This window comes from Rhipicephalus microplus, chromosome 1, assembly GCF_043290135.1.
Source record: "Rhipicephalus microplus isolate Deutch F79 chromosome 1, USDA_Rmic, whole genome shotgun sequence".
NCBI lineage: Eukaryota > Metazoa > Arthropoda > Arachnida > Ixodida > Ixodidae > Rhipicephalus > Rhipicephalus microplus.
This window is the reverse complement of record NC_134700.1, coordinates 10,730,175-10,746,790: the sequence shown is the minus strand read 5'-3', so window position 1 is coordinate 10,746,790 and position 16,616 is coordinate 10,730,175. Positions and strand designations below refer to the sequence as shown.

At 47.3% G+C, this 16,616-nt stretch overlaps 1 protein-coding gene across 15 annotated transcripts in view; it reads left to right on the top strand.

Annotated features, from left to right (window-relative positions):
• Bcs1 (mitochondrial chaperone BCS1) overlaps window positions 1–16,616 on the top strand; it is a 628,019-nt gene that overhangs the window by 522,539 nt on the left and 88,864 nt on the right. The window contains exon 10 of one of the 15 annotated variants that reach the window (XM_075884134.1): window positions 2,165–2,333. The exons of the other annotated variants lie outside the window; for them this stretch is intronic. Within the exon in view, the coding sequence (XP_075740249.1) occupies window positions 2,165–2,318 (154 nt within the window). The 3' untranslated portion in view covers window positions 2,319–2,333. Of the gene's footprint in view, window positions 1–2,164; window positions 2,334–16,616 lie in introns of those variants that run through there. 15 annotated transcript variants of the gene reach the window in all.

Here is a 16,616-nt window from a genome sequence, read left to right as displayed (position 1 = left end):
ATTTTGATCAGTCAAACACTGCCGCGTGCGCTGCTTCCTTCGTTATTCGCGTGCATATTGTAAATAATTCTGATCGAAGTAACGTACCCGTTCGGACAAGTGTGTGCTTTCCGTGTGCAGCCTTTGCTTCATTAGCGACGAAACAACTGCTCCAGTACAGTAGCCAATGTAACGCTTCAGTGTCATGCGACTTGGAAGGGTGAGGCACCCAGACCTCCGCAACATTTCGTACCCGCAGGGTGATTTAGCTTGCCACATTATGGCCTGCCTGATGGTCACCTCTTTCCAACGGTGATTTTTCTCACGCAGGCATTGCAATTGCTCCTTCAAAAATTCAGCCTTCTTGTCGTTCTCGTCCAGCATTTCCTGATGATGAAAGGGCAGTTGAAATGCGTAAATCACGCGCAAGATAACATACTGGAAGAAAGCGGAAGTGCAGGGGAGAATGGAAGCTTGACCCGCTGAAACATCGTAGAGCAGGGAATGCCGGCGCATCCAACAATTCGACATTTACGTACTGGACTTGCCCTTGTCAAGACAAGTTTAGATGTTGTGGGAGAGTGAGCAAACGTTCACACACACGCTACTAAAGGAGGCTGTTGCTGTCCTGACAAAGAATAGTGCACCTGATTGTCGAAACCTTGCATTTGGCATCATTCCTTATTCAACAATTCATAATCGCGAGAAAAGATATGCGTTTACTCTTAAGACAATAATAGATGTTTCATGTCACCACGTGGACATTCAATTGCAGCTATGCTACATTAATGAATTGCGCAACTTCAGACTTGCGTCATGTTCAGTAACCGGCCACCGACTCACACATACGGACTAGCGGAAACTGTTCACTTACACTTTCCAAACCATTCCTTCCTTTTTGAATGCAATGCTGCTCGCTCAAGTTTATAAGGCAGACATCACATGTGCGTCAAGCGTGGCTTCCTGTACGAGCATAAACCGATCGGCCCATAGCACCAACACAACACAGCTTGCAAATTACTGTCTTTCCAGTTGTCAGTCCAATGTCCCTAATTGTTTGCGACGACAGAAATTTGAACTCGTTGTTCGCAGGATAAAGGAATAAACTCGGGGTGCGCCAATCACGCAAGGGGGTACACACCGACCTTCGTATCTTAAACACTTGCTCATGTGCGCGCTTACCCACCAACCTTCTTTTATTCCGTGTCCTTATGTCAGGCCTACACCTTCGTATGACCAGAAAGATTGCCAGCATCGGCGTACACTAAAATGTCACGTAAATTTATATGAAGAAGAAAATCTATAAACAGAGTTTCTCTCGAGCAGACATCATGACAGCGGACTTGTCATCCTTAAGGCTATAATTGTATTTCAGTCTTTCAGAAAACAAGCCTGCTTGTCGAAACGCCGCCTCGAAACAACTTTGCTAAAACTACTGATTAAGCGAGTTGGTTCATGATTATTTTCAGTGTTTGTGTGTGTGTAAACAGCGATTAAAGAATGGGAACAACCCCTGTTCACAGGTTTTTTACTGCAAGCTTCCATCCTCCCCTTTCTGACGTTTCTTACAAAAAAGTATAGGGACACTAAGTTAATAGACTGATAAATGAGTACCTGATAATTCTCTATCGTTCCTGTTCCGATCATACGACTATTAGAACAGAAAAAATTAAGACTAGGTTTAATGTTCTGAGTTTGGCGAACAATCTTCGACACGTGCACGTCGCTTTATGTTGCGTCGCTCCTTGTGTACTTGGCCGCATTGGCTGAGAACATTTCTTTGAAACTTGCTACTTCAGACCTTGCATCTACTAACACAGCAGTCTTAGACATTACCTGAGGCCGTCAAAGTATGACGTCACTGCTAGCCGATGCGCGAGAACTTAAGGGTAGCATCGCCACCTTTACAATCTCTTATAGTTTCGAGAATTCCTTCGCTCACCGGACGTCCTCTCGTAGTACGGGTGATGTTGATAGAATTGACTTACTCCTAAATTGTTATTATGTTCAGAGTCATTTAAAATTAAGTGCGAATATAAAAGGATTAATATAACATTCGTCCACTGACGTAACTGCGTACCTGCAGCGTTAGAGCGCCATTCGCCTCGGCGAGGGCTTTCATCTCGAAAAAATCTTTCTTTAGCTTCTCTAGCTGTGAATGCAAATTACTGTTCATTTCTTTCAGCCTGCTGCACTTCCGCCGCAACGTCTTAGTTGCCGCGACCAGGGAGCGCATCTTCTTCAAACCGATCGACGTTTGCGACGTCATGGAGCGCCGCACTGGCCTCTTCTGGTGTTCCCCTTGTATAACTGAACTACAGTCCTCCATGTTGTCCTGACTTGATGGAAAATGCAACCACTCGGCCTCTTGTGCAGTTTCAATTGGGTTTTCAGAACTATATACTTCCCCAGGCTCCGCTGATGCTCGCTCTTCTTGAGAAGAATCTGCGTTGGACGTTCCCCTGTTAAGCCGAAAAAATAGCGAAGCATGACAGATATATTGTCCCGCTAAACGCATAAGGGAATACTGCTAACATTATTCTTATCCGTTGTTGTGTTAGACTTCAAGTTTTACTTACAGTATTTTTACTTGTATGGGTGCCAGCGTTGTTTCCCCCTGCGTTCGTTTTAGCCGCTTTTTCCGCGGCATTGGATCTTGCCCACGTGGATCAGGAGAAGCGGGAAATAAGGAAGGCACGGCTGTGGGCTTCAACATCTTCCTTTTCGTCACTGTTCTGTAATCTTCAGCGGTAAAATGCAGGCTGCATACCTTCGACCGGTCGCTGGGCTCCCAGCGATGCTTTCCTGAACCTTCATCAAAGGTAAAGGCGTATACGCATGGCTAGCAAGATTGCAAAATAACAGTCCATAACACCTTTTTTGTAATTAATTTTTCCAAAATGTAACAAGCCAAATGGGGAGGTTAAGAAAAAGCATAGCCACGATTTTATTCTGGGGAAGTACCTGTATACCCATTTAGTGCATTTTCATATTTTCTCGCAGCCTTTGTAAATGTCTTTTTAGATGACTACATTCGTCGATTGATGTTTAGTGATGGTACGTGGTCGAGTCCAGTGGCATACTTGAAGCCCTTTATTCGAAGAGCTCATTGGCTATACAAGGTTTCATAACAAAGCTGAATTTCCTAATGGCTGCTCAGTAACGAAGCGCGACCCAATACGACAGAGCCGAAACCGAGGCGCACTTGAGCGCCTTGGTCTTGGTTTAGAGCGCAAACCTCTAACCTGTACAATGACTCCGCCGTTGACGACGATGACTTCAGTGGTTTTTGTTCTTTTGCATTCTCCAAAACGAATCTTTGTCATGCATGATGTAATCTCAGATGCAGCACGCACATAAATAGAGTATCTGTCGCTGATTATTCCAGGTTCCTCATTTCGGTTTCACCGGCTGGGTCTCTTAACCCTCACAGAGCCGATGGGCTCATTGCACGAAGGACTTCAATTATGTCATTATACCCGACCGCCTGCCAGCCCTATATAGAGTGAACAGTTAATCGCCACATTTCGTTACCGGCGTAACGTTTCTAATTACCTTAAGTAAGCTTATACAGAAACGAACAAAGCTGTATGGGAAGATAGAGGTTTGAGATGAGAAATACATTTGACCAAATTCGGTCGCTAACTTCAGTGACACCCAGTGTTCAAGAGTTGTCCATCGCTAAACACACACACACACACACACACACACACACACACACACACACACACACACACACACACACACACACACACACAGAGAGACAAACTGTGGAGGCAGCACGTAAATATTTCATATCATTAATTTTTTTATGGATTTCGGCGGCATTTGTTGAGGCAGCCTTCGGGAAGGGTGCTCGAACCCCTCGCAACCCACCGCTACGCATTTTTACATAATTTACAGATTTCGTATATTTACTTTTTTCTTGTGTGCTATATTTAAATTTCTTGGCACTATTTGTGGAGCCTGCCATATTAGCCGCGGTACTTTAAAAAAGCTTTCATGTTTTTTAGCTCAGTGAATTAGCATAACACACGGAAATAAAGTTTACTAAAGCACCCTGGTGCTTCTTGCTAGCTTGCAACTCGTTCTGAATTGAAACGACTCTCAAAAACACAAGACTCACCTTTTCTTCCAATTGCCTCGATCCATTCTTCCCGTATGTCTGTGGCAGGAAACTCGTGAAAACTTACTTTACTTTGTTTGCCTTGTTCCGATTTGCAATATGGCACGCAGCAATACACCATACTTACATTTGAGGTGTCAGCTCATCTAAAAAAAAAAAACTGCACGCGGCCACTATTAGAGCTGACTACTGCAGCTATCTGCCGTCTGCAAGTTTCTGCACACGACCTACTGTGTTTCTGCGTATCTTCTGCAATTTGTGTATGCGTATCGTCTGGAACCATCGTGATTCAGTGTGAACAATGAATGCCTAACAATAGTTTTTTTATCTCGTTGGACTACGTTTTCATTCAAGAAATATTTTCATAATAAATTTTCCTTCATTTGTAGAAAAGTTCCCGTCTGCTTGCCACTGTGACCCTTTGTGTGCTTTTTTTACGGTTCTATTTCTGCTTCAAACGTCCACACGAATGCAGCCAACTCTGACGAGGAATCATATCGCTTTATTTGCCATATTTTACACATTCATACACAATTCATGCACAATAAGAACGATTTGCACTGCCACAGCGATGGCTGAAGCAGACGACAGCGAACAGGTGCTGCCTAGCGCCACGCCGCTCGTAGGTGACGGCCCTAGCGGCAGAAGGTATGAACTAGAACGTGGGCGCTGGAAGAGGTGCTCTCTGGGCAGGTCAGGAGTGTAGTAGGTCATGCTCGTAGTACCTCCTATAGTGCCAGTGCCACCTCTATAACTTTCAGTGCCTGGTGGATGGGGAGGAGAACAAAAGGCGTGACCGTCGGCGCGAGTACAACCGTTCACCGCCAGGCGCCGCCACCCAAACAGGGTTTCGCGGTCTTTCGCCGCTTTCGCTCGCTGCCCGCGCATCAGTTGCGCAGGTGTGGCTGCTAGTTTTGTGTCGCGATTTTTTCGACTTCAGGGTTTCTTGAGATGCTGACAATGATCGGTAGAAGCAAGGCCTACTCGATCGCTAAGCTCTTGAGCTCGCTCGCAACAAACACAAAACAGGGCTGCTGCTGTTTTGTTCTAGATCAACATCTATGTGCCCAACAAAGCAATCTCTTTGCTTGTGGTACTGTAACTTTTCTTTTATCTTCATTTCGTCAACGATGAGAGAGCAGACCCTTGACTGAGGCTTGTCCAAGTCTTTAGCTTCTGTAGCTAACCTGGTTTCAACCAGTTTGCCGAAGCCTGTCTCACCGCTGGTAGTGCCAATGTAATTCGTCAGGGTTGTTCGACTTGGAAGTTTTAGAAGCGTTTCACGTCGCATGTGCTCGTATGCTTTTGTTGACAAATGTCGAAGGACCACGCACCGACGAGTTGTCTCTTCAGACCAGGTTGGCCTTTTTTTCTTAAAATTTGTGATTTGGTCTAGCAAAAACAATGCTGCAGGCTGTTGCTCTGTGGCTTTTTGTCTGATATACGGGATATCTGACACCAAAGAATCTTCTTGCAGCTTTCTTCGCTCCAATTTGTACTTTTCGGCAGTCCGTTGCAACCTAAGTGCTTGGTTCCTCAGGTCCTTTTCTTTTCCATTTGGCTTTTTCTGTGGTCAGCAAACTTGACACTTGCCTGCTGTCAACCTGAATACCTCGGTCACATGCACGAGGCTTGAGTGCACCTTCCTTATCATGCGTAACATCATTGCGCTGATCAGTTTGGCTGACACTATCGTCCATGGGCTCTGGTTCCTCCCATTCAGGTTCTGGTGGTGTGGCTGCGGCAGGTGGCAACAGCCCAGTACCGCCGCTTGTCGCATGATTACTCCCCACCCTCAACGGAGAACAAGCTCGCATTTCAATGCTTGCTGTGCTTCGTTCAGCGCTTCCTTTTGGCTGCAAGTGTTTGGGGTAATCTTCAAAAACTGAAGGCACTGCACCTTTCTTCAACCGTCGTCTCTTTCCTTCAAGAAAGTCTTCGACGCGAAAATGACGGCTAAATATCTTCGTGTAACAGGACGTTGCATTTGGCAACCAGCCGTCCCGCCAAATAGCGGCCAACCACTTCTCTCGTACGTCGGCGGCACCAGGAACTTCATGTAAAAATAGTCCAGGCATTTTTTTTTTTTTTTCATCCGACTTGCGCAGCGGCACGCAGCAGTATGACATCACAAATCATGCAAGGTACGTGGTCACGACAAAAAAAAAAAAAAAAAAAAAAAACTTCCATCGCATTCAACTCGCCAAATCCAACCGCACGTGTCAAGGCACAACAAAGCAAACAAGCGCTCTAGGCTGCGCCCGCACCAGCACTACCGGCAGAGCACCCGGATAGATGGATATGGCCCTTTAGATCGGGCGATGGCTAGCGCCACCAAGCCGTAATACTTAATGAACCAAAAACTATATTTTTTTTTCCTTAAAAAGTGAGTTTGAGGATTCGTACTGTGCAGTGAAGAGTTTAATTTTCACCCGTGCCTTGACTTTAGCCACCAATCACATAACCTCCTTCTAGTTAAGTCTACCCGCTTAAAGTCTATTTTGCCCTCCCAGTCCCTAAGCCCCAGTGCTTTAAAAAACTCTGTGCCATCATCCTGAACTATAGGGTGAAGTCCTTTACAAAACATTATCAAGTGTTCGGCAGTTTCTTCTTCCTCTCCACACGCACTGCATGCTGTGTCTACCCCTTCGTATTTGGCCCGATATGTCTTGGTTCGCAGTACTCCCGTTCTGGCCTCAAACAGTAGAGAACTACCCCGAGTATTATCATAGATCCTTTCCTTGGCAATTTCCTGCTTAAACGTTCGATAGATCTCTAGTGCGGACTTCTTTATCATGCCCATTCTCCACATGTCAGTCTCCGTTTCCTTCACTTTCTTCTTAACCGATAGTTCTTTTTGGCTTGGCCACCTGCTGTTTTCTAAGTATTTACCAGTCAACTTCCTGGTTCGCTTCCTCCATTTTGTATCGACATTCTTCATGTACAAGTAGTTGAAAACCTTCCTAGCCCAACGCTCTTCCCCCATTTCTCTCAATCGCTTCTCAAATTTTATCTTGCTGCTAGCTTCCCTGCCCTCAAATGATGTCCATCCCATATCACCTTGTACTCCCTGATTTGGTATATTCCCGTGAGCTCCTAAAGCAAGCCTACCTATTCCACGTTGCTTAATTTCTAATCTTGCTTAAACTTCTGATCTCATGCACAAGACCGCATTGCCGAACGTCAGCCCAGGAACCATGACCCCTTTCCACATTCCTCTCACAACATCATACCTATTGTAATTCCACAGTGCCCTATTTTTGATCACTGCTGCATTCCTGTTACCTTTAGTCGTCACGTATATTTCGTGTTCCCTCAGGTACTCGGTCCCATTGCTTATCTATACGCCCAGATATTTGTATTTATCTGTTATCTCTAGCGTGACCTCCTGTATTCTAAGCTCACTACCTTCGTTGTCATTGAAAATCATGACTGCTGATTTTTCCTTACTGAATCTAAAATCTAACCTATCTCCCTCATTACCACTGATGTCCATCAATCTCTGCAAATCTTCCTTGTTGTTGGCCATTAGCACTATATCATCTGCGTACATTAATGCTGGTAGTGCCTGATCAATAAGTTTTCCTTGTTTGACTAAAGAGAGGTTGAAGCCCAGTCCACTTCCCTCTAATTTTGCCTCTAATCCTTGTAGGTACATCATGAATAATAAGGGTGACAGGGGGCACCCCTGCCTAAGCCCCAGTTTTACCTCTGCAGGCTTGGATACCTGTTTTTCCCACTTTATAACTACCTTGTTACCTTTAAAACCCTTTAAAAGATTAATGACTACATGTTCCACGCCTAGTGTGTCCAGTATTCCCCACAATTCCTCTTGAACCAAGCTCTCGTACGCTCCTTTGATATCCAAAAATGCTAGCCACAGGGGCCTGTGTTTCTTTTATGCTATTTCGATGCACTGCGTCAGTGAGAACAGATTGTCTTCCAACCTCCTGGGTTTCCAAAACCCATTCTGCAGTTCCCCCAGCACCCCCTCATCCTCTATCCATGCCTGTAGTCCTTCCTTTATAATCTGCATCGCCAGCCTGTAGACCACTGATGTCACTGTTATAGGACGGTAGTTGTTTATGCCAGCTTTGTCCCCTTTTCCTTTATAGATCATGCTCATCCTGCTAAGTTTCCATCCATCGGGTACTTCACCATTTCCTCGTTATTAGCTATCCTGCACCCCGAAGGGCTCGCTTGCCCCCTCAAAAAAGCTACTGCGCGTCCTGCAAGTCGCCAACCCACCTCATGACCTAGCCGCCCATCGAAGTGTCTCGTTGAAAACCACTCTACCTTCACCTCTCTGTTTGTTTCCACCTCCTCAAAGCCTTTCTCTCGACTCATCCGTCATATCTCTTGGTTTGCGTTGACAACCGCTTTTTGCAGGTTGCTATCACGCACCGGTACCTCCGGTATCGTGCATATCACTACCTGTACCTTAGGAGAAGTGGTGCGCATGTCATCGACGCCTTTCGCCAGTGTGGCTGCTAGTCCTGCTGTATCTTCATTTAGGACATCGTTTAAACCGCCTGAAATTATCACGAGGTTTCGTGTATCAGCTGTAGTTTTGAGTTTTGCGCTCGCTTGCCTCATGACTGCTTTAAGCTTGCGTCCTGAGAACGCCCCTACTGCAACCCTCTTGTCACCTCTTACCCTCTCTTTGATGGCTTCTCTGCATCGATTTAAATTCGAGTCCCCGGCAATTATCACATGCTGTGACTTTTCAGCTGGAGCGTCCTACACCTGGGGGCTACTTGCACCTGTGACGCCGGCTGCTTTGTCCCCTCCCAGCCCCACCACTACCTCGCTGAAGCCGGGCCTTGGGACAGTTGAACCGGCTAAACCTGTTTTTTCCAAACTTGCTTGCTCTTCCTTCTCCACCGTTCTGGTTGCCGCTTCCCTACTGTTCTCTCCGTAGGCCGCTTCTTTGTTCAGCTTCGCTAGTGCTTCCTCGGCGGACTTCAGTCTTTCTCCCATTGCACTCGTTTTCTCTTGTTCTGTCGCCAACGCAGTCTCGAGCTCGGCGATTTTTATCAGCAGTGGACTCTGGGCAACCATCATTCTCTCTATTTTTTCCTCGACCTCACATTGCCTACACTTCGCGTCAGCCTCTTCTCCATCCGCTTCTACGCTTGGGTCCACTTTCAAACCCACTCCACATCCTGAACACTTTACAGTCTTTTTAACCATGTCTTTCTGACACCAATTGTCCCTATACTCGATAATTACTAAACTCGAGCCCTGCACTGCGAAGAAAAAAGTCTAAGCTCTACTACAAAAATTTGCGTGTTCAATGTACGTGCACCTCCCCCACGGGGTGGCAAAAGAAAAAAACAACAAAAAAATTCAAACACACACGCCCACACTAACTAATAAATACCTGGTGACTGGCCCCCGAAAAAGCCGTACCATAAAATAAGTGCTACGAAGATTTCAACCGCTGCTTTATAATTATAAGGACAAGCTCAAAACATGCAAAAACACTTATCTGCGCAGTCGATCCGGAGCGCTCAAAAAACACGTCCATCCACCTTGACCAACTGACCTTGCACGACCTTGCACGACCTTGCATCTTGCACGACCAGCCACAAGTCTTGCAAACGTGTCCACCAGAAGTGGATAAGGCAACAAGTGCCACCTCACAAATTTCTGGTGAAGTGCACAAACTCAAGAGTGATCTAGAGTGCAGCGCCTCCTCTATTTTTAGCTGTGCAGTGTACTAGAATGAGACGATGCTTTCTTTTTTCACAGAATTCATCCGGGTAACTTGAATCTGGGGAAGCTTTGGCCCCGCTTGTTAGTTAAAGATCGCCCAAAGACTCTTCTCTTTAGATGCCTGCCTCGTGAGAACCAAAACAGCTGCCACATCTTTTCCCTCCTTCAGTTTCGATTGGATTGATGGATTAATTGATAAGGCTGTACTCTTTAAATTGAACAGCGGCGGCTAGCCGCCGTAAATTATTTTAGGGCTAGCCGCCTACCTGTAACATTTAGTGAACCAACAACTAGATTTATCTTCTTTTTTTTTCGTTTAAATAGTGATGTTGAGGACTAGTACTTTGCAGTGAAGGATTTAATTTTCAATCGTGCCTTGATTTTAACCACCAATCAGATAACCTCTGCTTAGTTATTTCTACCCCCCCAAATTTCTCATTTTGCCCTCGCTGTGCCAAAACCCCAGTGCTTTGAAGAACTCTGCGCCATCATTCTGAACTATAAAGTGAAGCCCTTTATAGAACATTATCAGGTGTTCGGCTGTTTCCTCCTCCTCTCCACATGCACTGCATACCGTGTATTTCGTATTTGGCCCAATAAGTCTTGGTTCGCAATACTCCCGTCCTCGACTTAAATAGTGGAGAACTACCCGAGTATTTTCATAGATCATTTCCTAGGCAATTTCCTGCTTAAAAGTTCAATAGATTTGTTGTGCGGACTTCTTAATAATGCCAATTTTCCACATTTCAGTCTTCATTTCCTTCACCTTCTTCTTAAACCGATAGTTCTTGTTGGTTTCGCCCCCTGCTCTTTTCTAAGTACTTACCCGTCAATTTTCTGGTTTGCTTCCTCCGTTTCGTATCGACATTCCTCATGTAAAGTAGCTGAAAACCTTTCTAGCCCAACGCTGCTCCCCCATTTCTCTCAATCGCTTCTCAAATTTTATCTTGCTGCTAGCTTCCCTGCCCTCAAATGATGTCCATCCCATATCACCTTGTACTCCCTGATTTGGTGTATTCCCGTGAGCTGCTAAATTAAGCAGATACCTATTCCTTGCTGCTTAATTTCTAATCTTGCTTGAAACTCGCACAAGACCGCATCGCCGAAAGTCAGCCCAGGAACCATGACCCCTTTCCATATTCCTCTCACAACATCATACCTATTGTAATTCCTCAGTGCCCTATTTTTCATCACCGCTGCATTCCTATTACCTTTAGACATTGCGCATCTTTGGTGTTTCCTTAGGTACTCGGTCCCATTGCTTATCCATACACCCAAATATTTGTATTTGTCTGTTATCTGTAGCATGACTTCTGGTATCCTAAGCTCATTATCTCCATTAGCACTAAAAATTATGACTGCTGATTTTTCCTCATTGAATCTGAAATCTAACCTATGTCCCTCATTACCGCAGATGTCCATCAATCTCTGCAAATCTTCCTTGTTGTTGGCCATTAGCATTATATCATCTGTGTACATTAATGCTGTTGATGCCTGATCAATGAGTTTTCCTCGTTTGACTAAAGAGGGGTTGAAGCCAAGTCCACTTACCTCTAATTTGGCCTCTAATCCTTGTAGGTACATAATGAATAACAAGGGTGACAGTGGACACCCCTGCCTAAGTCCCCGTTTCACCTCTGTGGGCTTGAATACCTGTTTTTCCCACTTTATAACTGCCTTGTTACTTAGTGCAAAATAACAAAAACGCCGACCAAGGTGAAATACACAAAACTTAAAAAGACGTTTCGGCTCCCCACACGGGAGCGCACTCCCCACACGGGAGCCTTGTGTGGCTCCCGTGTGGGCTCCCGTGTGGGGAGCCGAAACGTCTTTGAAAGTTTTGTGCATTTTATCTTGGTCGGCGTTTTTGTTATTTTGCACTATGTTTGTCCCCGACCAGACGGGATTCCGTCGGACTCTTGACTGCCTTGTTACTTTTATAGATTTCCTTTAAAAGATTAGTGACTCCATCTTCCACAACCAGTGTGTCTAGTATTCCCCACAAGTCCTTTTGAACCAAGCTATCTGTTATGTCCGGTGTTGTCGTCGGCCCATAGACATACGCGTTGGTCGCGGTAGTCCGAAAAGCTCAGACAGCCTCGAACGGTTAAAAACAAGTTTATTCCTACTCGGATGGAGGCGGCGGCCGAACTGCCGGGGGAAACGACGGTGGCTCGTTTGCGCCGAGCGGGGGAAGGGGAGGAGTCAACATCTGGAAGCAGTTTCAGCAAACGGTCCTTCGCGGGTTCGGAGGCTCGCTCGTGACACAGGGGTGCTTGGAACACAACATCTCCTCCCTCCTTAGCTTGTCGCTTGGAAGCGATCTGGGGGCCGTCGTGGGCGCGTGGACGCTCTGGACGCACTAGGAAAAGAAGCCTCCGCTCGCTGGGTGTCGTTTCTCTTGTGTTCAGGGCCGGCGGGCGGCGGCGCCGATTCTTCTAGTGCAATATGCCAGGCTAAGTGGAACAAAGCTTCCGTCGAGGTGGCTGCTTGAATGGGAGGTTCCCTTGGCAAGTTACCTGAATGGCGTAGCTGATTAAGGTGGCGGCGTGTGGCCTTTCCACCAATGTCGACGAGCCATGACCGCAAACCTATGCGTTTGAGTGCCGTCGCTTCAACCCAGCCGGACTTTCTGTGGAATTGGCGGGCGTATATGCGCTGTCCACTTTCAATTCTCCTGCTATGCGGGAGCTTTTCTTCCTCCGACGGTGCTTTCGCTGAGGGCTCCGGGACAGTTGCTGTCAGCTGGTTTCTCATTTCTCATCCGAACATCAATTTCACTGGCGTTTGATCAGTAGTGCTTTGAACAGTGTTGTGCTGTCTGAAGAGAAAGCGCGCGATGCGGCGTTGCATTGTCCCAGTCTGGTCTTTAGTAAGGGCGCGCTTTAGCTCAGCCACGTAGCGCTCGGCTTGTCCGTTCGTAGCCGGGTGGTAAGGAGCTGATGTAACAGATGAGACGCCATTGTCGCTGTAAAACTTGAGAATCTCCGTGGACACAAACGGAGTGCCGTTGTCCGAGACCACCTTGCGCGGTAGGCCAAACGTTGCAAACAACAATTGCAGAGTGTCGATAACTGCCGCCGATGTCATTGTAGCCATTTGTTTTACCTCCAGCCACTTTGTGTATGCGTCTACAACCACCAGGAACGAACACCCTTCGATAGGTCCAGCAAAATCAATGTGCAGGGTGTGCCAAGGCGTGTCTGGTATTTCCCATTCAGGAATAGGGGCTCTTGGCGGGCTTCTGTGGTTGCATTGGCAAGGCTGGCAATTGTGAACTGTTAATTCTACATCATGGTCGATACCAGGCCACCACATATAACTTCTGGCGCACTTTTTCATGGCAACAATGCCTCGATGACCTGCGTGGACAAGCGACATGGCCTGTTCGCGAAGTGCCGCTGGAATTACAACTCTTGATCCCAAGGTGACGCAACCGCGATGAGTGCTCAACTCCGCAGCTCGCTTGCGGTAAGCGTTGAAGTGTTCACCCTTTAGCTTCTGCACGTTGCCTTTTTGTATAGCTGCGTAGACTTCCTTCAAGACAGTGCACTCCTGCGTTGATGCTGCTACCATGTCAGCTGTTAGCGGAGGGTTCGGCAGCGCCTCGAACATGAGTATATCACCCGGCAGGGGTGGTTCATCTATTGTGGTGTCAAGCGGCAGGTGGCTCAGTGCGTCGGCGTTCTGGTGTTTCTTCCCCGTGTGATGTACGAGTTCGTAATCGTACGCCGACATCTTGATGCACCACGTGTCATTCGCGGCGACAATGTCTGTGGCATTGGCTTCTGGGGACCCATAATACCCAATAAGGGCCGGTGATCTGTTATGAAAGTCACTTTCCTGCTGGTAATATACTGGCAAAAGTGATCTGCTGCGTAGACGATGGCAAGTCCCTCTTTATCTAGCTGGGAATGATTCCTCTCTGCCTGCGATAGGGTGCGCGCAGCAAAAGCAATCGGGGCTTCCCGCCCCTGGTCGTCAACTTGGAAGAGGACTGCTCCCACTTCGTATGGTGATGCGTCACAGGCTAACAGTAGGGGTTTCCTTTCGTCGTAGTGTCGCAGAACAGTAGACTTGCGAAGTAGTTGCTTAAGGGCAACAAATGACTCTTGGTGGCGTGGCGACCTAGTCCATGGGACTTCTTTCTGCAGGAGCTGATATAGATCGTTGGCCACTGTAGCTCGATATTCTAAGAACCGGTCGTAGAACGTCGATAGCCCCAAAAACGACTGCAGTTCTTGCTTGTTAGTAGGCGCTCGTGCTTCGGTGATTGCACGCACTTTGTCTTCAGTGGGATGGATACCCTGCGCGTCAATTTGATGTCCAAGAAACTTCACTTCAAGCACCGCAAAAACACATTTTTCTTTACTGATGTGCAAATTAGCATTTGCTAGCCGTTCCAAAATGAGCTCCAAGCGTTCTGTGTGCTCTTCATTGGAGGCGCCACCGACAATAACATCGTCCAAGTAGACGCAAACACCTGGGATCCCGCTAAGTGTAGACTCCATAAATTTCTGGAAGATTGCTGGCGCTGCAGATATTCCGAATGGTAGCCTTTTAACTTTGTAAAGACCCTTAATTGTGTTTATTGTGAGCAGTTCAGACGTTGATTCGCTCACCTTCAGCTGCTGGTAGGCTTGTGTCAAGTCCAAGGTGCTGAAGACTTTTCCACCACGAAGCGTGCTAAAAACCTCTTCCGGTGTCGGCGGTGGGTAGGAAGATGCTTTTGTCACCAGGTTGACAGTGCTCCGGTAGTCTCCGCAGAGGCGTAGGATACCGTTATTCTTTCGGACGACAAGGAGTGGTGTCGCCCATTCCGAATGTTGCGTCGGTTCGATGATCCCTTGTTCCTGCAGTCAGTCGGTCAAGCTCATTCTGGACTGACGTTCGTAGAGCGAAAGGCACCGACCTAGCTTTCAAAAATTTTGGCGTCGCATCCTCCCGCAGCTCCAGTGTGACTGGAAGTCCGTTGTTCTCTGGTATTTCTTCGAAGAAAACCGCTTTGTACTTATCTTGAAGCTGCTCCACTGATGGATAACTGAGTGTGTGGTGAACTCCGCCAATGACCATTCCAAGGGGGGTGAACCAATTTCGTCCTAAAAGGCTTGATCCAGAACCGTGGACGACTAGCAAGGGGAGCTGATGGGTCCCCTTGCTAGTCGTGGTGGGTCCCCTTGCTAGTGATGGGTCCCCTTGCTTGAGCTGATGTGCATTCCCCTGAGCTTATCATACATCCTATGTGACATCAGTGCGAAATCTATCGTCGACTGCAGCCGTCCAACCTCCCATGTTATTTGCCCTTCACACTTCTCACTACTGTTACAAATGATCAAATCAAGCCTTTCACACATATCCATGATCATTTGGCTGTCGGGTCGGTATACCCATCTATATCTTCTACATGCGCATTCATGTCTCCTAGTATAATTATCTCACACTCTCCTCCTAATTCCTCAATGTCCTTTGATATACACTCCACCATTGCCTGGTTTTCTTCTGTGGCCTTTGCTCCCGTCCACAAATACACCAAACCAAGGAGTGTCATTTGCCCAGCTACTTTCCCTCTTAACCATAAATGTTCCACGCATCCCTGCTTCACTCTTTGCCAATCTACGCTCTTATGTATGAATGCACCGATTCCGTCCCCCTTTTTGCTGCCTTCTGTTCTATTGCAATATTCCCATACGTAGTCCGGATTGCAAGGCGGTTGCTCCATGTCCCGAAGATGTGTCTCCACAACCCCATATACCATCAGCTCCTCGTGCCTCAACTGCTCTTCTATCTCTGCCCACTTTAACCTATTCCTGTCACCCTGCATGTTGATATAGCCTATGTCTTTGTGATGTAGTACCTTAAAAATGCGAGCCTAGCAGACGGCAGCACCACATCATTTAGAAGATGAGAAGAATGAAGGGGCATTGCAGCGCGCCCATTAAAAAAAGAAGAGGAGACGCTCGCGGAGAACGAAGCCGTTCGGACGCCGGCAAGACGACGCAAGGGAGCCTAGGGCGAACCCGCAACTACTCGCGAGGTTCGAAAGGCCGGGTTCCTGTCCTCGAGCCATTGACGTCCTCGGGGCACGGCGTGGCGGCGTGGCCAGCACGAGTTCTCGGTGAGTGGTCCTGTGGACATCTCCGGTACGGCGAGCGCCCTCGAAAGACCGGAGCTGCTGACCACGTCTACCGAGCCGACGTCGCTGACAGTGTGCGGCTACGCCTAGACCTGGTGATGCCCTCGACAGTGGTATGCTGACCTGGCACCCAAGCGACGACTGCATCCGAGCACGCAACGGGTCCCACTTCAAGGCACCGGGCTACGGCACAGACTGTGAGACTGGTTACTCTTTTCTTTTGTGTGTGAACCACGCGTGTGTATAACTTATAGTACTGTAAGTGCAATAGTTTTTGTTCTTCGTCCAGTATAACTCCCTTTTGTTTTCCTCACTGTCTTCATCTCCCTCGCGTCACACGCCTTGCGACGTGACGAACCTAACACACGACATATCTGGCGTCCGCGAGACAGGACTACTCTTGTTACATCTAAGGAGAGTATCACATCGCATATGCGTGTGTGACGGTCGATGATGGAGGCAGATAAGCTGACGGCGATCGGAAAGGAATTGGGGTTAAGTGGATCAGCACTAAAAGAATGGATGGACCAAGAACGCGCACGCGAAAAAGAGGCACGTGACGCTCGTCTGGCTGAACGAAATGCCGCGAAAGAAGCCGAGGCAGAGGCAGTCGCTAGATTACGAGCAGAGAAGGAAGTTCTAGAGCTCAAGTTAAAGTTG